Below are 22,330 nucleotides of genomic sequence, written 5' to 3'. Positions count from 1 at the left end.
ATCCCATGAATGAATAAAAAAGATAACAGTCTAATTTCCTTTTGAATGCCTCGATTGAACCTCCCTGCACCACACTCTCAGGCAGTATATTCCAGCCCTTAAGCATTCCCTGTGTGAAAAAGTTTTTCCTCATGCCACTTTTGCTTCTTTTGCCAATTACTTTAAATTTGTGTTCTCTCGTTCTCCTTTCGTAAGTGGGAATAGTTTTTCCCTATCTACTCTGTCCAGATCCCCATGATTTTGAACACCTTTGTCAAATCTCCTCTCAGCCTTTTCTAAGGAAAACAGTCCCAACTTCTCCAATCTATCTTCATAACGGAGGTTCCTAACCCTGGAACCATTCTCGTGAATTTTTTTTGCACTGTCTCCAATGCCTTCACATCTTTCCTGAAGTGCGATGCCCAGAACTGAATGCAATACTCCAGCTGAGGCTGAACTAGTGTCTTATCCAAGTTCAACATAACCTTGCTCTTGTACTCTATGCCCCTATTAATAAAGCCTAGGATATTGTATGCTTTATTAAACACTCTCTCAACCTGGCCTGCCACCTTTAATGACATATGCACATATACACCCAAGTCCCTCTGTTCCTGCACACCCTTTAGAGTTGTACCCTATTGTCTCTCCATGTTCTTACCAAAATGAATCACTTCACATTTCTCCGCATCTGTCACATGTCTACCCATTCCACTAACTTGTCTAGGTCCTTTTGAAGTTCTATACTATCCTCCTCACAGTCATTTTCACTTCAGTGTTTTCTGGTCTTGAAATTATTAATGTGGCCAATGTATTTTCAGTGATTGTAATTTTTGTATTATTGAGAAACCAAGGTCCTTAGTTCAGAAATAAAAACAAAGTACTGGAAATACTCAGCCAGTCTGGCAGCATCTGTGGTCCGAGAAATAGAGTTAACTATTTCAGGTCTGTTTCCTTTCATCAGAACTGGCAAAAGTTAGAAATGTAATAGGATTTTGAGCAAGTGAAAGGTGGGGGTGGGGTGGGGGGAGAAGAAGAAAGAGGAAGGTGTGTGATAAGGTGGAGGGCAGGAGAAATTAAATGACAGAGATGTCATGGAAGAAAAGACAAAGGGATTGCTAATAGTTGTAGTAAAAAACAAAGCATTCGTCCAGAGAGAGTGTTAATGGCAGAATAATGAACGACTCTGAAAACATGAAAAACAAGTTTAAGACAGAAATATGGTTAAAATAAATAAATAAATAAAAATGGCCGTCATGCCCTGAAATTGTTGAACTCAATGTTGAGTCCAGAAGACTTTAGTGTGCCCAATCAGAAGATGAGATCCTGTTCCTCGAGCTTGCGTTAATGTTCACTGGAACACTGCAGCAGGCCAAGGACGAAAATGTGAGGATGAGAGCAGGATGGTGAATTAAAATGATAAGCAACCAGAAGCTCAGGGTTATGCTTGCGGACTGAGCAGAGGTGTTAGGCAAAGCAGTCACCCAATCTGCGTTTGGTCTCCCCAGTGTAGAGGATACGGCATTGTGAGCAGCAAATACAGTAAACTAAATTGAAAGAAGTACAAGTAAATCACTGCTTCACCTGGAAGGAGTGTTTGGGGCTTTGGAGGGTAAGGAGAGAGGAGATTCAGATTTCCAGCATCTGCAGTATTTTGCTTTTATTTTCCTTAGTTCAGAACATTATCAAGATTGAAAAGGGTAGAAGCGAATGTGTGATAAATCAAGAGGTGTTGATGAGGTGATGCAAATCTTTGATTTTAAAAGGCTGTAGATTGTAAGAGAATAGGAGGACTTAGGAGTGTAATTTCACTTTGACATTGTGGGAAACAGCAAATTAGAGAGGGGAATGCTGCAACAGGATTTTTGATTTCACAGAGGAGTAACAGCAGGTAGAATGGTGTATTTGGAGATTTGAAAGAAGATACAAATATTTTTAAAAATCAATTGTCTTTATATATATATAAATATATATATATATAAAAAATATTAAGTTGAAATATCTCAAACCTGCCAAACAATTCATGACACTAACTGCTGTTATGTCAGCAAGCACAGTGGCCATTTTGTGCCAGCAGCAAAGCACAGGCAAGCAGAAAAGTTATGTTAAACATATTAATTAACATTGGTTAGATCAGATTTGGAGTACTTTTTATATTTGTGGTCACCATATTGAAAAAAGGATATAGATGCACTGGAGAAAGTGAAATAAAGGTTTACAAGTTGATAACGGAACTGTGAGGATGCAACTATCAGCAAAAGTTAAATAGGTGAGGGCTTTTTACTTTAGAAAAGAGAAGACTGAAAAGTGGTCTAATAGAGATCTTTAAAATTATGAAGGGGTTTGGTAGCATTGACGTGGAGATGTTTCCACTTGTGGGGGAATCCAAATTAGGGACCATAAATATACAAGAGTTAGCAGTAAATCCAATAAGGAATTCAGGAGGAACTTCACTCAGAATGTGGAATTTGCTGCCAAATGGAGTGGTTGAGACAATTGGCATAGATGCTTTTAAAGGAAAGCTAGGTAAGTATATGAGAAAGGAATAGAAGGATATGATGATAGGGCAAGATGAAATAAGATTGGGAGGAGGCTGAATGACCAGTTCCTGTGCTGTAAAATTCTATGTAATTCTGTGTCAGATTATTGACCAATGAATCTTTTTTTTTGGTAATGTTGGTTGAGGGAGGAATGCTGACTGGGACCTCAGGATAAGACTGCTCTTCAGATAGTGCTTAGGGATCTTTTACATCCACTTGACACAGCAGACTAGTCAATGAGATCTTCATTTGTAGGATGGCACCTGTACCAATGCAGCACTACCACAGTACCTTACATGATAAAGAAAGGCAATTGTACCTTTATTACTAGTGAAGATTGAAACCAATCTAATATAATACCCCTCTTGTTTTCAATTGAGACTACTAGTATTTCTGGTATGTGGAAAACTGTTGTACAGTTGGTAAGATTAACAATGTACATTTATATAGTACCCATGATATAAGAAAACATCCCAAGGTGCTTCACAGGGGCACAAAGAGGAAATGCCTCTGAGCAAGCCAAAGAATGAGCTATTCGAAGGAATGAGTAAAAGCTTAGTCAAAACAATGAGGTCTTAAAGGAGGAGAGCGAGGTAGAGACATATTGGTTTAAGAACATTCCAAAATGTTGGGCCTAGTCAGTTGAAGGCAAAGCTGCCAATGATGGGGGTTGCATAAAATGCTGGAGTTAAAATGGAGTATTGAGAGCCTTGCTTCACTGGAGCAGGATATGGAGATAGAAAGAGCAGAGATTTGAATACCAAGATAAAAATTTAAAATTTGAGGCATTGGGGGAGCAGGAGCTAATGTAGGTCATTGAAGTTAGAACAAGTAATGGGTGCCCGTGGATTTGTATGGAATTGGATGCAAGTTGCAGAGTTTTAGATGCGCTGACATTTATAGAGGATGGAGGATAGGAAGCTATCTAGAAGAACACTGGAATAGTTGACTCTGAAAATTACAAAAGCATGGATGAGGGTTTCAGTAGATGATAAGGAGATCGAATTAGGTGGTGTTTGTGATGCTTAGCTGGGGCTACAACAATCTGGCTCAGCTTAAAACAGTGTTAAAAGGGAATGGAGTTTGTGACGGGATGAAGATGAAGGCTTTAGTTTTGCCATAGTTTAGCTGGAGGAAGTTAAATATATCCAAAATTGGATGTAGGAGAAATAATGTGACACACAGAGACAATGAAAATGTGGAGTTGAGTGCCAGGATAAAAATGAAAGCTTACCACATGTCTGGATGACTTGTCAAGGGGTGGTATGTAAATTTGGAAGAGGAATGGAACCTATTGGGACTCCAAAGAATACTGCATAGGAATGGGAAATGAAACCATTGTTAGAGATACTCTGGCTACAATCAAATAGGTAAAAGTGCAAACAAGGAAGAGAAGTTTCAGCAAGCTGGACAATGGAAGAAAATGAAAAAGAATATCCAAAATGTATAAATATCCAGCAAAATACAAATAATGCATAGAACAAAAGGCAACAGATAGAACATGAAAAAGAATACTTTGAGAAATCTACCCTTTAGGAAGCCTGTTTCAACACGTGCCTGAACTCTAGTATTTATGGGGAAGCTTTTGACTGGACAGAGTCTCAGTCAAAGATGGCATGAGGTCTTGGCCAAATGATTTAAAACATATATATGAAGTTTGTAGCTGCAAGCAGCATGCCACTCTTTTCTGGTGCTTAAATCTCCCAACCAAAAATCAGACACACAAGGTCAGGGCTTGATTTTCCAACCAGCACATGCAACCCATGAGGCCTGGTATTAATTCACAAAATTACCCCACTGGAGCTTATATTATAAGATTTAATTATTAAGCAATCGGGGGGGGGGTTGGTGGGGGGGAAACACAATTATCGGGGTCACTCATTATGGATTTCTAAAAAGTAACTGTGTTTTTCCAACCATATGGAGCTTTTCAAAGAAATAAAAGTGGTATTTTACACAGATTTGAAAAACTATTTGATAAACTACTACTTAAAGGACTTATGGCAATGATAATGGCACTTGGAATAGAGGAAAATATGGTCATATTGATAGTGAGATGATTAAAGGGCAGAAAGCAAATAGTAGGTGCAAAAAGAAGTTTCTCAGATTGGAAAGATGAGCCAAATGGTATGAGTTGGGGCTACTCTTATTTACTCTGTACTAAGTGATCTGGACTTACAAATGGAGATTTACTGATGATATCAAATTGAGGGAATGGCAGATTGTGCAAGGGTTGTGAAATATTGCAAATGGACATAGATGGACTAGCAGGATTGTTCAATATGTGCAATTCAGAGAAAAATGGGAACTTATATAGTTTGGAAGAATACGTAAGATTTTAAATGGAGTTACCAAGCCCAGTTATCGTTCTTGATGTTAGCAGTTAATCTATCAAATCACACATTTCCTTGTGCTTGAATCCTTTCTTCAGAGCTTGAATGAGTGCTTGATAGCTTATGTTTTACAAGATATCTCATGCCCCTACATCTGACTGCACTGATTTTAGTGTTGATTAATTTCAAAGGTTTCATTTACAACATGTAATCATCTCACAGAGTACATGCCTCTTTGGCCGATGTTTGCATGATTTTGGTATTAAACACTATTTTATAGCTCTTAGGAACAACAATCTTTTTTTAACCTATTCTTGGGATGTAAGTGATACCTACAAGGCAGCATTTATTGCCCATTTCTAGTTGCTTTGAGGGCATTAAGAGCCAACCACACAGTGTGGAATTGGAGTCACATATTGGCCAGACCGAGTAGGAACAGCAGACTCCCCTAAAGGAACCAATTAGATTTCTACAATAGTCAAATATGGCTTTATTGGTCATTTTTATAGCCCACAAATTACCAGATTTATTTAATTCAATTTCATATTTTATTGGAGACAAAGCATTTGCTTACCATGTTTCCCTTTTTATACAGAATACAGTATACATACATATCAAACACATTGACATGTATGCCCTTAATAGAAACTGTCATGCTTTTTAGGGAATATCATTTTGTGGACTTTTCTGCTGTCAACTTGCTTTCCTATCCATTAGAATGAATGAATGGAAGGAATTATGAGCTGGCATGTATACAAGAAGAAAACTGATCCCATGTCTAATCTAACAGGTAGCCTTGACAAAGACAATAAGGTGATAAGATAACAGATAGGAAGTGGTTTTTCTCTAGCTACAGCCTCAATAAAGGAAAGAAAGGGATTCTATTTTGAAGTTTCAGGTGAGCATCCATTAATTACAGTTTCTTGTAATCAGCAAACCATGACTAATATCCCACAAGTAGTTAATTACTTATTTCATCTATTCCTTCCTTGTTTATATTTTTCATATAATTTTCTCCACTTATTTTCAAGTTAAGTGACATTGGGTTTTTGGATAGCTGCCTAATAATGCAGCTGAATCTCTTAGGATCCCGGTAATACATTTGATATATGAAATGCACAACTGCACTTGCTTTTGATGTAATCTGGGCAGTTTATTACATAGTTTAAACTAGTTATTTCCTTAAAACTTTTCATTGAAATTAACATGATGTTTGAATGGTAGATTAAATACAAGGACTATCTCCGTAACAAGATAAATGTATTATTTATAAGCTATAATGCTTTAAATGGCACAAATTCTATACATCAAATTCTGTGAAATAATTCCAGGAAGGGTGTCAAAATAGTACTATAGGCCTGTATGGCGAGCCCTTTGATGGCATTGCTAACATTAAGAAAGAGCATGTATTTAAATAGTGCGTTTTTTGACCTGAACATGCCTCAAAGTGCTTGTACAGCCAAGGAAATATTTTTGGGAAGTGTAGTCACTGTTGTAATGTAGGGAAACATGGCAGGCAATATATGTAAAAAGAATAAGGTTCCACAAACAGCAAATGACCAGATAATCTGCTTTAATGATATTGATATTGGTCAGTAAACGGGAACACCTTTGCTTGTCTTTAAATCAAGCCCTGGGATCTTTTACATCCACCTAAGAGGGGGAAAAGATGGGACCTCAAAAGATCTAAAAGATGAAAACTATGTTCAAATACATAAGTGCATAGGTTAATCCCTCCACGACTAACAAATCCAACAGAATATTAAAAGTTTGCATTACTTTAGCAGAATTAGGACAATTTCAATTTTAAAAAGTTTTTATGGCTTAGTACCACAATTTCAATGAATTTCTGGAGAATCCTTCTATTGAGAAGTCATGTCCCAGTTCACTGTGGGTCTACCTACCTCACACGGACTGCAGCGGTTCAAGAAGGCAGCTCACCACCACCTTCTCGAGGGCAATTAGGAATGGCAATAAATGCTGGCCTGGCCAGTGACGCCCACATCCCATGAATGAATAAAAAAAAACATTAAAACTACCTAACTTGCTGATTAATCTCTACAGTAATAGCTATCTATGATAGCAAATGACTACTGGTAACACCTATGCAGTCATATTCAGCTGGCCTCAGACACCGGAAACATCAGAGGAATGTATGATGGCATTAAGAGAGCTTTTGGGCCAACCATCAAGAAGATCGCCCCCCACAAATCTAAATCAGGGGACATAATCACTGACTAACACAAACAAATGGACCGCTGGGTTGAGCACCACCTAGAACTGTACTCCAGGGAGAATGTTGTCACTGAGACTGCCCTCAATGCAGCCCAGCCTCTACCAGTCATGGATGAGCTGGACATACAGCCAACAAAATCGGAACTCAGTGATGCCATTGATTCTCTAGCCAGCGGAAAAGCCCCTGGGAAGGACAGCATTACCCCTGAAATAATCAAGAGTGCCAAGCCTGCTATACTCTCAGCACTACATGAACTGCTATGCCTGTGCTGGGACGAGGGAGCAGTACCCCAGGACATGCGCGATGCCGATATCATCACCCTCTATAAAAACAAAGGTGACCGCGGTGACTGCAACAACTACCGTGGAATCTCCCTGCTCAGCATAGTGGGGAAAGTCTTTGCTCGAGTTGCGCTGAACAGGCTCCAGAAGCTGGCCGAGCGCGTCTACCCTGAGGCACAGTGTGGCTTTCGTGCAGAGAGATCGACCGTTGACATGCTGTTCTCCCTTTGTCAGATACAGGAAAAATGCCGCTAACAACAGATGCCCCTCTACATTGCTTTCATTGATCTCACCAAAGCCTTTGACCTTGTCAGCAGACGTGGTCTCTTCAGACTACTAGAAAAGATTGGATGTCCACCAAAGCTACTAAGTATCATCACCTCATTCCATGACAATATGAAAGGCACAATTCAACATGGCGGCACCTCATCAGACCCCTTTCCTATCCTGAGTGGCGTGAAACAGGGCTGTGTTCTCGTACCCATACTTTTTGGGATTTTCTTCTCCCTGCTGCTTTCACGTTCAAGTCTTCTGAAGAAGGAATTTTCCTCCACACAAGATCAGGGGGCAGGTTGTTCAACCTTGCCCGTCTAAGAGCGAAGTCCAAAGTACGGAAAGTCCTCATCAGGGAACTCCTCTTTGCTGACGATGCTGCTTTAACATCTCACACTGAAGAGTGCATGCAGAGTCTCATCGACAGTTTTGCGGCTGCCTGCAATGAATTTGGCCTAACCATCAGCCTCAAGAAAACGAACATCATGGGGCAGGACGTCAGAAATGCTCCATCCATCAATATTGGCGACCACGCTCTGGAAGTGGTTCAAGAGTTCACCTACCTAGGCTCAACTATCACCAGTAACCTGTCTCTAGATGCAGAAATCAACAAGCGCATGGGAAAGGCTTCCACTGCTATGTCCAGACTGGCCAAGAGAGTGTGGGAAAATGGCGCACTGACACGGAACACAAAAGTCCGAGTGTATCAAGCCTGTGTCCTCAGTACCTTGCTCTATGGCAGCGAGGCCTGGACAACGTATGTCAGCCAAGAGCGACGTCTCAATTCATTCCATCTTTGCTGCCTCCGGAGAATACTTGGCATCAGGTGGCAGGACCGTATCTCCAACACAGAAGTCCTCGAGGCGGCCAACATCCCCAGCATATACACCCTACTGAGTCAGCGGCACTTGAGATGGCTTGGCCATGTGAGCCGCATGGAAGATGGCAGGATCCCCAAGGACACATTGTACAGCGAGCTCGCCACTGGTATCAGACCCACCGGCCGTCCATGTCTACGCTTTAAAGACGTCTGCAAACGCGACATGAAGTCCTGTGACATTGATCACAAGTCGTGGGAGTCAGTTGCCAGCGTTCGCCAGAGCTGGTGGGCAGCCATAAAGGCGGGGCTAAAGTGTGGCGAGTTGAAGAGACTTAGCAGTTGGCAGGAAAAAAGACAAAAGCGCAAGGGGAGAGCCAACTGTGTAACAGCCCCGACAGACAAATTTTTCTGCAGCACCTGTGGAAGAACCTGTCACTCTAGAATTGGCCTTTATAGCCACTCCAGGCGCTGCTTCACACACCACTGACTACCTCCAGGCGCTTACCCATTGTCTCTCGTGATAAGGCGGCCAAAGAATAGCTATCTAGAAGATACCCCTGAGCCTGAGAGATTGGAGAATGTCTGGTTTTGATTCACTAAAGACACTATAGGGCCAATGACTTATTGCTCAGAGGGCTGGGGCTGCTGTTCTTGGCTTGGTGTTCACACACTTGTCTTTGAGTTAGGAGGTTGTGGGCTCAAGTCCTATTGCAGAGCTTGAGAGCATAATCTAGGCTGATACTTTACTGCAGTACTGATGGAGGGACTGCCTTGTTAGAGGATAAGTATTTTGGATGGGATATTAAATTGAAGCCCTATCCATCTGGATGTAAAAGATCATGGGACTAGCTTTGCCCAACATTTATCCCTCAACTAACACCACCAGAACAGAAACTCATTACTACTTGTGGGTCCATGCTATGTGCAAATTGGCTGCTGTATTTGATTATGTAGTAACAGTAACTACACTACAAAAGTAATATTGGCTATGAAATGTTTGGGTCATCTTGAGGACATGAAAGATCCTATAATCAATGCAAATACATTTTTTAATAAATACAAGGCTAGCTAATCTAAAAAAAAAATTCTCGGCCCACTTCCCTGACACTGTGCTAGGGGATGTTATGATTTATAATACGTTGCCTGAAAGGAAGTGCAAGCAGGTTCAATAACAGCTTTCGAAAGGGTATTGATATGCAGTTGAAAAGGAAAGGTTTACACGGATATGGGGATAGAGTGAGGGGCGTGGGACTAATTAGTAAGTTTTCAAAAAGCGGGTGTCCAAAATACACAATGGGCTGAATTTTATGTGGCCCTTGGACATGGGAACAGTGGTGGTGGCACATAAAATTGGGATGGGAGACATCAGGCCAGAAGCCCGACATCATGACATCCCATCCTGATTTTATCGATGGTGGCAAACATGGAGGGTGGAGAGTAGACACTGACATGGCAGGCAGGCAATTAAGGTAGCTAAGAGGCCTATTGAAAGAGATTTTATTCTCAGTTATAAATTTTAATAACAGCGCTCGGGGATCATGGGGCTTCGTCTAGTTGAGGGAGGCGATATGAAGGTGGGAGCTCATTGTTGGCTGCAAAGGGAGGCAGCATCAATTGCCAGACAGGATGGAGAAGGGAGGACATCGGGCACCATCTGAGGAGTGGGAGCAAAGGTGCCATCACTGCAGGCAGTCATACCAGAGAGGCAACAGGCAATTGCCATCTTCTTAGTGGTGTCAGGTTGAGGGGGGGTTGCCGTTGGCAGTGAAGGTTTTGGACTTGGGAGAGGCCATCTACCAAGGGCTTCAGTCATTCAGGCCTCTGCGACCTCATTGAAGAGGAGGTGCAGCAGAGGAGGAGGAGGGAGGTCCAAGCACCAGCAGTGGCACCACAATGACCAGTGAGCCCACAGGACGGTCCAGAGAGTGGAGATGGGTGCAGAGGGGAAAGCCAGCAGTCTCCTCTATGCAGAAAAAGCTACCGTCCAGAGAGGGTTTACTGGTTGAAACTCAACTACCTACCGACGTCTGAGAGCAGTGCCAATGAAGACTCTGCCTCTCCAGGGAGGCTGTCGCTGACCTAGGCGCTATGATGCAGGACAAGTTGAGCCCCAGAGGACTTGGTGGAAATCCAATCATGAGGGTCTAGACAGAGTAAATAGGGAGAAACTGTTCCCGTTGGTGGAAGGATCAAGCACCAGAAGACATCGATTTAAAGTGATTAGCAAAAGAAGCAACAGCAACATGAGGAAAATTTATAAATGAGTTGAGGGTTTTTGCCTCTACCACCCTTTCAGGAAGTGAGTTCCAGACACCCACCACCCTTTGGGTGAAAAATTTTTTTCCTCATCACCCCTCTAATCCTTCTACCAATCACTTTAAATCTATACCCTCTTAATCACTGACCCCTTTGTTAAGGTAAATAGGCCCTCCCATCCACTCTATTTAGGCCCCTCGCAATTTTGTACATCTCCTTCAAATCTCCCCTCAGCTTCTTCTATTCCAAGGAGAACAACCCCAGCCTATCCAATCTCTCCTCATAGCTGCATTTTTCCAGTCCTGACAACATCCATAACACGAGCAACCATAGAGCAAGCCATTGGTCTGTTCAAGATGAGAGTCTGGTGCTTAGTTCGGTATGGCAGAGCCTTTCAGTATGCCCCAGCGAGGGTCTCGCATATCGTGTGGTCTGCTATGCACTGCTCAACCTGTCGCTACAAAGTGGGGAGGCAATGAACAATGAGGATATCGAGGAGCATGATGCCCCCTCAGACGATGAGGATGCAGAGGAGGAAGCTGGCAAGCATCGCCATCTGAAGGACCCCAGGGACAAGGAAAGACGCCATCAGAAACGTGCTCGGGAGGCTCATGATGCCCTTATACATTCGTACTTCCTTTGACCTTTACTGCCAGTTGTAGTTTAACCAATAAAGATTTACCTTCATGCAGCCCCTGTTGTCGCCTTCCTTCAGGAAGCATTCCCTCAGTGACCTGGTGCACAGCGCTCAGCTGTTAAGGTTCCAGACTTGACCCCTTGCAGCATGATCCCTGGCTGGGAGCATGCGGTGTCTGCCGGTATGCTTGAGGCCTTCCGCAACCGGTGGGCACCACAGGGACTGGAGTGCATTGTCGACGCAGAGAATGACATTTTGAGTTTTATGTTTATTTATCTGTCTTTAATAAAATTTAAAAATATAAATATGTATATAAAGGGGGCCTGAGGAATAAAGGCCCCCTCGACATAAAATATATAAAAGGGGCCTGGGGTATAAAGGCCACCTGATAAAAAAAAAAGCGGAAAAAAAAATTATCCCTGGCTGCGAGCCCCTAGACAGAGGCAGTGTTAACATGAAGCCTCAAAGACAATAAATAAGAGGAAGGAGATCTTGTGAGTAGAAGCTTGTCTTTATTATCGCTTTCAACAAATGCTAGCCTATTTACATTAGACATTCACCTGTGAATCCCGAGTGCTATCAAGTGCTCTTTTATTCCTTTGCACGTGCTCCAACGTGGTGTTCAGCCTGCACGTCAACTGAGGTGGAGGCAGGCTGCTGACCTTGCTGCCCCTTGGCTAGGGATAACCTTGGTGGTCGGCCTCTGGATGCCTTAGGCCTGGAGGGCCCTGGAATACTGAAGGCTTCATGCACAGAAGCAGTACCACCCTCTGTCATCGGGGATGAAGGAGCCACTGCCGCACCAGGGGTACCCTGAGAGGCGCCCGCAGCTGCGGAAGGCACATGTGCCTTCCTGCTGACCAGAGAGGGTAGAGGACCTGGTGTTGACTCCAGACCCTTGACCCCCCTCTTGCCTTGTCACTACTGCCTTGAGCTCATGGTCAAGCTGAGGGTATGCAGGTCTGCACGAATCTCCTGCAGACACTCAGTGCTCTGTTGGATGTGCCTCTCCAAGAGAGCCATCAATCTCTCAATGCCAGAGACAGTGCAGCATTCAAGGCCTGGATGTACTCTTCCATTGTCTGCACGGGCACACGTAGCACCTGGCATGTGTCACATTTCCTGACCTCTCGCTGCAGCATTTCCCATGATGCTGGCGACACCAGAGGCACATCATGAAGCTGAGGCTCATCATGGCCTGGACTCCCACAGTCCTCTGACTGCCAGTGGCCTGGGCTGTCATAGCCTCTGTCAGCTCCTAGGGTGCATCTGTGCTGCGTTCACCCGGGTTGTGTGCCTGTATCTAACCATGAGGCATACCTGAAGACTTATGCTGGTGGTAGTCCAGCAGTTACTGATGGGGGCACACAGATACTTCCTGCATATGGTCCCTTTCCAGGGACTTTGTGAGGGTCTCCAATGACAAATGACTGTCTTTCAACACCATTTTGCCCTGCCTTAGGCAGCTTGTCTGTATGCCCTGCCCCTTTGCTCACATCTGGGTGGGCACTCCCTCTTCACCCAACACACCCTTCTCCTCTGACAAATGCAAGGTCCAAGAGCTAAATGCTTTAAGAGGTACTCACTTTCACTGCTGAATGAGGTCATCGAGCTGCTTGTGGCACTGAGGTTCTTGGGATGATGCCACAACCGCTGACCTCCACTCTCTGCAGCCAGGCTTGCTTGGTCAGGTGCCTAGGTTGCCTCCTCCCGTCCCCTGGGAAGAGGATCTCCCACTTTTCCCTCGCAACGTATAGGAGAACCTGGAGGGAAGCATCACTGAAGCATGGGGCCACCTGGCATCTTCCTTCTGCTACTGTTGCGCAGCCTCCATCTCCTGAAGAAATCCTTGCAGCTGCAGATCATGCACTGAATGCAGGACTGGCAGCCCTTTAAATATGGCACCAGCATCTGACGCAGTTTCAGCTGATGCTGGCGAATCCGCCATCATCCACTTCATTGGACAGCCCCCACACCTCATTCATCTTAATTGGCTAACCATCATTTGATCACATGTGGCCTGCCGCTCACAGCCCCGAAGGAAGCTGTTAGGATCTGCAGCTTCCAACTAAAATCCGGCCCAATGCCTCTTTTGCTGTAAGATTTTATGATTGAGTCTAGCTATTGTAAATTAGCCTTCATATAAAAAAAGCTACACCCTTTCCAGTTTACTTTTCCTATTTCTGGGGAGCTATTTATACCTCTTTAAATTCAACCTTTATACACATTATTTGGACAATACTACTTCATAATACTTGTAACATAGTAGCTTCCCCTCACTAATGTAAACCTCTAGATGCCCCTTTAAAACAGATTCCTAGTATTTGTGCACAGAATTTTGAGCATCTGTTACTATCCTCATTCTTTTGCCCAACTGTTTAATTCTGTCATATCCTTATATAACTGTCCATTTTCTTCCATTACTAACTACATTCTGCATCCACCATCCTCTCCTCAGCTCAGTTGGTAGGATTTTTGCCTCAGAGCAAAGCTGTAGGTTTAAGTTCAACTACAGGATTTAAACATATGAAACTAAGCTGACACTGAAGTGCAGCTCTGATCAGATGTTAAAATTGGGCTCCTTTGCAAGTTTCTGTGATTCAGCTGGACGTTGAAGATACCATGACAGTACTTAAACAGGACGTTTTCACAATATCCTGACCAACTTCCTTCCCTCACCCTACATCACCAAAAACAGATCTCATTGTTGTTTGTAGGACAATGTGCTCAAATTGGCTGCACATTTGTCTGCATTACAATGGTAACCATACTAAAAAGCAACTCATTGCTCTCACAGCACTTTAGGATTTCCTCAGAAAATTCAGGTTCTTCATTTATAACACCTGGCCTCTATCTTTTCTAGTGTCAGTGTTTATTTTCCTTGCTTTCAGTCTACTCTTCCCTCACCCTCCCACTTACGAGGTATAAACTTCAACATTGCACCCTCTTTGCAACAACACTAATACCAGCCCAATTCAAATAAAGTGCATCCTATTCAACAGATTCCTTTTGGCCAAGAATTTGTCTAAATGTCCTTAGAACCTACATCAGTCTCCAATTTATGCTGTACCACTTTTTGTGCTAGGTTGCTGGTGAAGTGATTATATATGACATAAAGACCGGTTACTTTTTACACACTTGCCCTGAAAGCATTATGTAGTAATTTCTCCTTGGGTCACTGAAGAAACCTGAAAATGAAATGCAGAAGCCCAGAGAAATTAGACAAATAACAGATTGTTTGATGCTTTCAATTGGTCTAATCTCACCTATTTCTGTAGAGTTATTGAAGACTCTATCTCAAACTTTTAACAATGAGAGATCTGATACAAGAAACAAAGGCACTAACTGGGGGAAAAAATGAAGTGGGATAATAGTGCAAGTCCAAGTACTTCATGCACATTGGCAGGAGATCATGCGCAATAGTACCCATCTACAACATCATGATGCCAATTGCATGCACTTACTCAGCATGTAGTTTCTCAGAACTAATAAATTAATCTATATTCCAGTGGTGTATGGAGAATGCAGAAAGGAATGTTCATAAATTTTTTGTTGGCCAGCAGACACAATGGAATGAATGGCCTCCTTCTGTGCTGCCAAATTTTCTATGTCTCTGTGAAACAGTTCACATTCAGACTACAACAAATCTGTTCCTCTAACTGTAGTTTTTGGACACATCCCTACTCGCCGACAATTATTTGCAGCCAGGTCTTCAGCGCTAAGTTCTACTCTGTGGAATTCCCTCCCTAGACTCATTTCTCCAACTCCCTCTGATCCTTTAAGATCCTCCTCAAATCCTAACTCTGAACAAGCTATTCTCCAATTCTCCTAATCTCGCCTCCTTTGGATATGTGCCAGTTTTCCTCATGCCTCTGTGAAATGACTTTTTAATGTTAAAAGATGCTTTAAAACACACAAAGTAGAAATAGAAATTTAGCCCAAAAATAATTAAAATATTTTCATAATTTTATTTGTCTGGCCGGAAATGAAGCTGTAACTGTTCACAATCGTTAATCATGTAGATACAATTGAATTCCAAAAATATATCGATGCTGGGCATTTAGCTTAAATTACTTATGTTTAATTACCAGCATGCCATTTACACGAGAGGATATATAATTTTCATAAAAGCTTTCAATGTGTGATCATAGTTTTTCCCAAGAAGCAAATTGATACAAATAGTTTCAGTATATGGATAAACTACACACTTTCCCAGAAAGTACAGAAGACAAATGTATTTCAAATTATTTTTGATCAACATCACTGAAAACAAGTTTCATAACATATCTGTAAAATACAAACGTATTCATTAGCAGCCACAATGACATTCACATTGATTGCTGCCGCTTGACTAAATTTCTTTCAATGTCAGCAAGCACCTGGACAGCTGCAACTGGAATTCTGGTACCTGGGCCAAAGATGCTGCAAACACCTGCCTTGTACAAGATGTCATAATCCTAGAGGAGTTAAAGAATTAAATGTTAGCACATAACGGTCACCAATACCAAATTTGAAAATGACAATCCTGTATTTGAGAATTTTCCTTTGTGGGTGTGCAGCATTGCTGTGCTTTCACCAATATATCGAATATTCCACATTACAACTGGAAATTATATTAAACATGGAAAAAGTGAAATTTTCAGGTTCAAAAAAAATAATATTTATTTGCTGAGCAGGACAGATTGGATGATCGCGAGGTCCACTCTCAAAGTTTTACTGAGCTTTGAGTTTCAGGCATCCAATATAAGTCAGAAAAGCTGTTCTTTTCCCTTAGTGGGATAAGGCTGTACTAAGTACCAAGAGATGTCTCTAATGACAGAGTTGTTTCTCCAATTTGGTTAAACTTGCTAAATCACTAGCCCAGTGGTTTTCAAACATTAGTGCATGCCTCACAAAGCAGCATTCATTAGGATTTTCTTTCTTTTTGTAGTTTTCTCACCTGTCTTTCCCCTACCATCACCATATTCATCTTGTGCACATTTCCTTGATTCCCTCTTCATTCAATTCCTGACAACTTCTGTTTCTGCTTCCATCCCCCACCCCCCCACACTTGCTACCATCATCAATGGTTCCCTTTCCTCAGACACCATTCCTCTCCTCTTTAGAACATCAGTCATCACCCCATTAAAAAAATCCACCCTTCCACTCTCAAGTCCACTCTATCTCTAACCTCTGCTTTCTCTCTAAAGCCCTTCAATACGTTTACATCGATCTCTCAGAAACTGGTCAAATACCTCCAATCCGGGTTTTGCTCTTTTCAGCACTAAAACACAAGCTATAAATGAAATCCTTTGTGACCATTGCCATGGTGCACTATCCATCCTCAAGCTTTCTTCAGTTTTCAATACAATTAATCTACCATGTCATTATCCTCCAATGCTTCTCCTCCATCATCCAGCTCCAAGGGACTGCTTGTGCATTGTTCTACACTTACCTAAAAGCACTTCATTGGTTGTAAAGTGCTTTGAGACGTCTGGTGGTCATGAAAAGCACGAGATAAATGCAATTCTTTCTTTATATTTCCTTCTAAATGTCCCGTTCCTCTTATTGTACCTCCCCTACATCTTTCCCCCCACCACTGGTGGTGCAGCTTTCAGCTGATTGTGCCATACTCAATCGAATCCTTGCCGAGAAATTTGCTGGGAGTTCTCCTAATCAGCCACTGTACCTTCAGCGGTAACCCCATAAACATGATTTCCACTAAGAGATCTGCTGAAACTCTGAGGCAATATCTCTGTGCCTCTACACTTCAAGATCCTTCAACTCCTATTCTTTGCTTTCTGACTCAATGGGCTTGATATTAACCTTCACATGACAGATGGGAGGAGATCAGTGGGAGGTGAGTTAAATGCTTAAAAAGGCAAAATGTAACCTAAACCAGTCATTGTTACAGCAGTGGGTACCATGGTGTGAGAGTATGCCATCTTTGCGAGAAGGGACACTTCATTGACAATTTACATCAGGCTCCCACAGCGCACAGTAAAGAAACAAAAGGAAATGAGAGTGCTGCAGTGCTGCTAATCAATACAAGTACACCAACGTTAAATCTCCAATTAAATAACTGTTACAGAATCAGGATTGCTGGAATGTCATGATTTCTGGATGTACAGTAAATCTTTCTTCATAATTATAACCTTAATTCTTGGCTGCATTCAAATAAATCAGGATTCCATTTTCCATGGCTTTAATATTATTCCTATAATTGGATGCCTCGAACTGTATGCAATAGTTCAACTGTAGCCTAACCAATGTCTGTACAAAGTTATCAATTACTCATTTTTGTATTCAATGTCTCGATGTTTAAAACTCAGAAACCTATTTATATTTTATGGTCCTTCTCACATCCCCACCTTTAAAGACTAACTTATTTGCATTCATAGAACTTGTCTTCCACTTGTTTAATAATCTTACCATTTACTATTTCACTGTTCAGATTTCTTGCATTGAACTGCACCTCAACCTGATCTGCCCTCACCATTAACCTGTCCATGTCCTCTAGCATTCATCCTCAGTTTCTCTTATTCCCTAATTTGGTTTCATCAAACTACACGGTCATACATCTTGCGCATATGCGGAGATGGAAAACAAGAGGTGCCAGCACAGGTCCCTGTAACATGCGCTTATCCACATCCTACCTATCTCTAAAATATCCGCTAATATGACGCCCCTATTCAAGAAGGGAGGGAGACAAAAAGCAGGAAACTATAGGCTAGTCAGCCTAACATCGGTTGTTGGGAAAATGCTAGAGTCCATTATTAAGAAATAGCAGGACATTTAGAAAAGCTTAACGCAATCAAACAGAGTCAACACGGTTTTGTGAAAGGGAAATCATGTTTGACAAATTTGCTAGAGTTCTTTGAGGATATAACAAGCAGAGTTGATAAAGGGGAACTGGTAAATGTAGTGTATTTGGATTTCCAGAAGGCCTTCGATAAGGTGCCACATAAAAGATTATTGCACAAGACAGGAGCTCACAGTATTGGGGGTAATGTATTAGCATGGATTGAGGATTGGTTAACTCACAGAAGACAGAGAGTAGGGATTAATGGTTCTTTTTTAGGTTGGAAAGACATAACTAGTGGAGTGCCACAAGGATCAGTCTGAGGGATTCAAGTATTTATTATCTATATTAATGACTCGGAGGAGGGGGGCAAAGTGTAATATATCCAAATTTGCTGACAATACAAAAATAGGTGAGAGGGCATGTTGTGATGAGGACATAAGGTTGAGTGATGGGCAAAAACTTGGCAGATGGAGTTTAATGTAGGAAAGTGTGAGATTATGCACTTTGGTAGGAAGAATCAAAAGGCAGACTATTATTTAGATGAAGAGAGACTTCAAAAAAGTACAGCACAGAGGGATCTGGGTGTTCTTGTGCATGAAACACAAAAAGTTAGCATGCAGGTGCTGCAACTAATTAAGGCGGCAAATGGAATTTTGGCCTTTATTGCTAGGGGGTTGGAGTTTAAAAATAGGGAAGTCTTGTTACAACTGTACAGGGTGTTGGTGAGGCCACACCTGGAGTACGGTGTACAGTTTTGGTCCCCATATTTAAGAAAGGATATACTAGCATTGGAAGCAGTTCAAAAGAGATTCACTAGGCTGATTCTTGGGATGAAGGGGTTGACTTATCAACAACGGCTAAACAGGTCAGTCCTTTATTCATTAGAATTTAGAAGAATGAGGGGTGATCTTAGTGAAACGGACAAGATCTTTAGGGGTCTTAACAGGGTAGATGTTGAGAAGATGTTTCCACTAGTGGGGGAATCTCAAACTAAGGGACATAGTAACAGAATAAGGTGACACTCATTTAAAACTGAGGTGCAAAGGAATTTCTTCAGAGGGTAGTGAATGTCTGGAATTCTCTACCCCAGAGAGTTGTGGAGACTAGATCACTGAAAGTATTTCAAAAGGAGGTAGAAAGATTTTTGAAATATCGGGAAGTTGAGGGCTATGTGGAGCTGGCATGAAAGAGGAGTGAGGTCTGGGGCAGATCAGCCATGATCTTATTGAATGGCGGGGCAGGCTTGAGGGGCCTACTCCTGCTCCTATTTCTCATGTTCTTTATTAAGTCTAATCTGATTTCTGACCCTGCATAAAAGCCCTGTTGAGGTACAAATACTAGAAGTTGATGCACATTTATTCTCCTGTCCCCTCCCCTCTAGTCAGAATACCTCAAAGCACTATCAAAATTGGCCAAATCCTCAACAGCTCTTCACGTGTCAACTAAAGCAGACTGAACAAATAAAAATGTCTTTCATGCAGTGATAACATTAAAAAAAAAATGAGAACCAGTAAGACTGTTCTTCCTGTTATAGGACACAGTATTTCAAATGAAACATCATTCCCTTTTCCATGGCAGAGATAGATTAGTATATAACTGTTTCATTTTGCAGGTTGTTTTCATAGCCACCCTCCCCCCCCCCCCCCCACCCATTCCTTTATGTCTGAATGATATTACAAGCAAAAGAATAGCATGCATCATGTATTTTTCTCCAACTGCCACTAAAGATCCTGACAAAAGAAGTGTGATTAAGGAAGCACCCACTCAACATCAGCATATGTATCATTATTCACAGTACAAGACAAACCCTGAAATTACATCTTAAATGTAGTACCTGAGGAGGAATTACACCACCACAGATGACCAAAATATCAGGGCGCCGAAGATTACAGAGCTCTTTAATCAGTTCTGGCACAAGAGTTTTATGCCCAGCAGCCAACGAACTGACACCCACACAGTGAACATCTGCATCTACTGCTTGCTGAGCCACCTCCCGAGGAGTCTAGAAGTAAAACAGCAGTAGTTTGGTAGAGTTCTGACGAGACTATACAATGATTGATTAAGATTTGAAATGCCTATATTTCACCAGGATAATATTTCCATTTTCTACTTTAAAACAAGCAGATTCTGAGATGACCTTACCAATTAATATCCTTCTGGCTACTTTCCAATCTGTAATGTCATAATATTTGCGGTGGAATCTTATATAGCCTGTTCACATGGCACCTGATCTCACTGAATAGCCAACCCCTTTTAACTTGTCTGTTGAGTGGTTAAAATCAACATGCTGCATGTACATGAGACAAATGGGGGAGGTCTTGATAAATGGATAATTTGTTTTAGTATGGAAATCCAGGATGGTATGTTGCCTCCCTGCTGCCAGGATCAAGGATGTCACTGAGCAGCTGCATAGCACTTTGAGGGGTCGGGTGAACAGCCAGAGGTTATGGTCCACATCGGTATCAACAACATAAGTAGAACAAGGGATGAGGCCCTGCAGGATTAGCAAGCTAGGAAAGAAACCAACAAGCAGGACCCCAAAAGATAGTAATCTCCGGGTTACTCCCAGCACCACGTGCAAATGAGCATAGAAATAGGAGGATAGAACAGATGAATGCGTGGCTGAACAGATGGTGCAGGACGGAGGGCTTTTGATTCCTGAGACGTTGGAACCGGTTCAGGGAGAGATGGAACCTGTACAGGCTGGGACCTGAAGGCACTGCATACTGCAAAAGCTATGGGCCCTGACAATATTCCGTCAACAGTACTGAAGATTTGTGCTCCAGAACTTGCCGTGCCCCTAGCCAAGCTGTTCCAATGCAGCTACAACACTGGCATCTACCCTGCAATGTGGAAAATTGCCCAGGTATGTCCTGTACACAAAAAGCAGGACAAGTCCAACCCAGCCAATTACCGCCCCATCAGCCTACTCTCAATCATCAGTAAAGTGATGGAAGGTGTCATCAAGCAGCACTTGCTCAGCAACAACCTGCTCAGTGATGCTCAGTTTGGGTTCTGCCAGGGCCACTCAGCTCCTGACCTCATTACAGCCTTGGTTCAAACATGAACAAAAGAGCTGAACTCAAGAGATGAGGTGAGAGTGACTGCCCTTGACATCAAGGCAGCATTTGACCGAGTATGGTATCAAGGAGCCCTAGCAAAACTAAGGTCAATGGGAATCAGGGGGAAAACCTTCCGCTGGCTGGAGTCATACCTAGTGCAAAGGAAGATGGTTGTGGTTGTTGGAGATCAATCATCTGAGCTCCAGGACATCACTGCAGGAGTCCCTCAGGGTAGTGTCCTAGGCCCAACCATCTTCAGCTGCTTCATCAATAACCTTCCTTCAATCATAAGGTCAGAAATGGGGATGTTTGCTGATGATTGCACAATGTTCAGCACCAGTCGTGACTCCTCAGATACTGAAGCAGTCCGTGTAGAAATGCAGCAAGACCTGGACAATATCCAGGCTTGGGCTGATAAGTGGCAAGTAACATTCGTGCCACACAAGTGCCAGGCAATGACCATCTCCAACAAGAGAGAATCTAACCATCTCCCCTTGACATTCAATGGCATTACCATCGCTGAATCCCCAACTATCAACATCCTAGGGGCTACCATTGACCAGAAACTGAACTGGAGTAGCCATATAAATACCGTGGCTACAAGCGCAGGTCAGAGGCTAGGAATCCTGAGGCGAGTAACTCACCTCCTGACTCCCCAAAGCCTGTCCACCATCTATAAGGCACAAGTCAGGAGTGTGATGCAATACTCTCCACTTGCCTGGATGGGTGCAGCTCCAACAACACTCAAGAAGCTCGACACCATCCAGGCCAAAGCAGCCCGCTTGATTGGCACCCCATCGACAAACACTCACTCCCTCCACCACCGATGTACAGTGGCCGCAGTGTGTACCATCTACAAGATGCACTGCAGCAATGCACCAAGGCTCCTTAGACAGCACTTTCCAAGCCCGCGCCCTCTACCAACTGGAAGGACAAGGGCAGCAAATACATGGGAACACCACCACCTGCAAGTTCCCCTCCAAGTCACACACCATCCTGACTCGGAACTATATTGCCGTTCCTTCACTGTCGCTGGGTCAAAATCCTGGAACTCCCTTCCTAACAGCACTGTGGGTATACCTACCCCAAATGGACTGCAGCGGTTCAAGAAGGCAGCTCACCACCACTTTCT

At 42.7% G+C, this 22,330-nt stretch overlaps 1 protein-coding gene across 1 annotated transcript in view; it reads right to left on the bottom strand.

Moving 5' to 3' along the window:
• Positions 1-15,300: 15,300 nt before the first annotated feature.
• The window catches only part of mmut (methylmalonyl CoA mutase), a 78,539-nt gene continuing 71,509 nt past the window's right edge, over positions 15,301-22,330 (bottom strand). Inside the window, exons 11-12 of the mRNA XM_068024395.1 lie at positions 19,971-20,138; positions 15,301-15,809 (exon numbers count right to left, since the gene is read on the bottom strand). Coding sequence (XP_067880496.1) covers positions 15,681-15,809; positions 19,971-20,138 — 297 coding nt within the window. The 3' untranslated portion in view covers positions 15,301-15,680. The remainder of the gene's footprint in view (positions 15,810-19,970; positions 20,139-22,330) is intronic.

The sequence above is a fragment of the Heterodontus francisci genome, chromosome 3, assembly GCF_036365525.1.
Source record: "Heterodontus francisci isolate sHetFra1 chromosome 3, sHetFra1.hap1, whole genome shotgun sequence".
NCBI lineage: Eukaryota > Metazoa > Chordata > Chondrichthyes > Heterodontiformes > Heterodontidae > Heterodontus > Heterodontus francisci.
The sequence above is the reverse complement of the archived record's forward strand: the minus strand, read 5'-3'. Positions and strand labels throughout refer to the sequence as shown.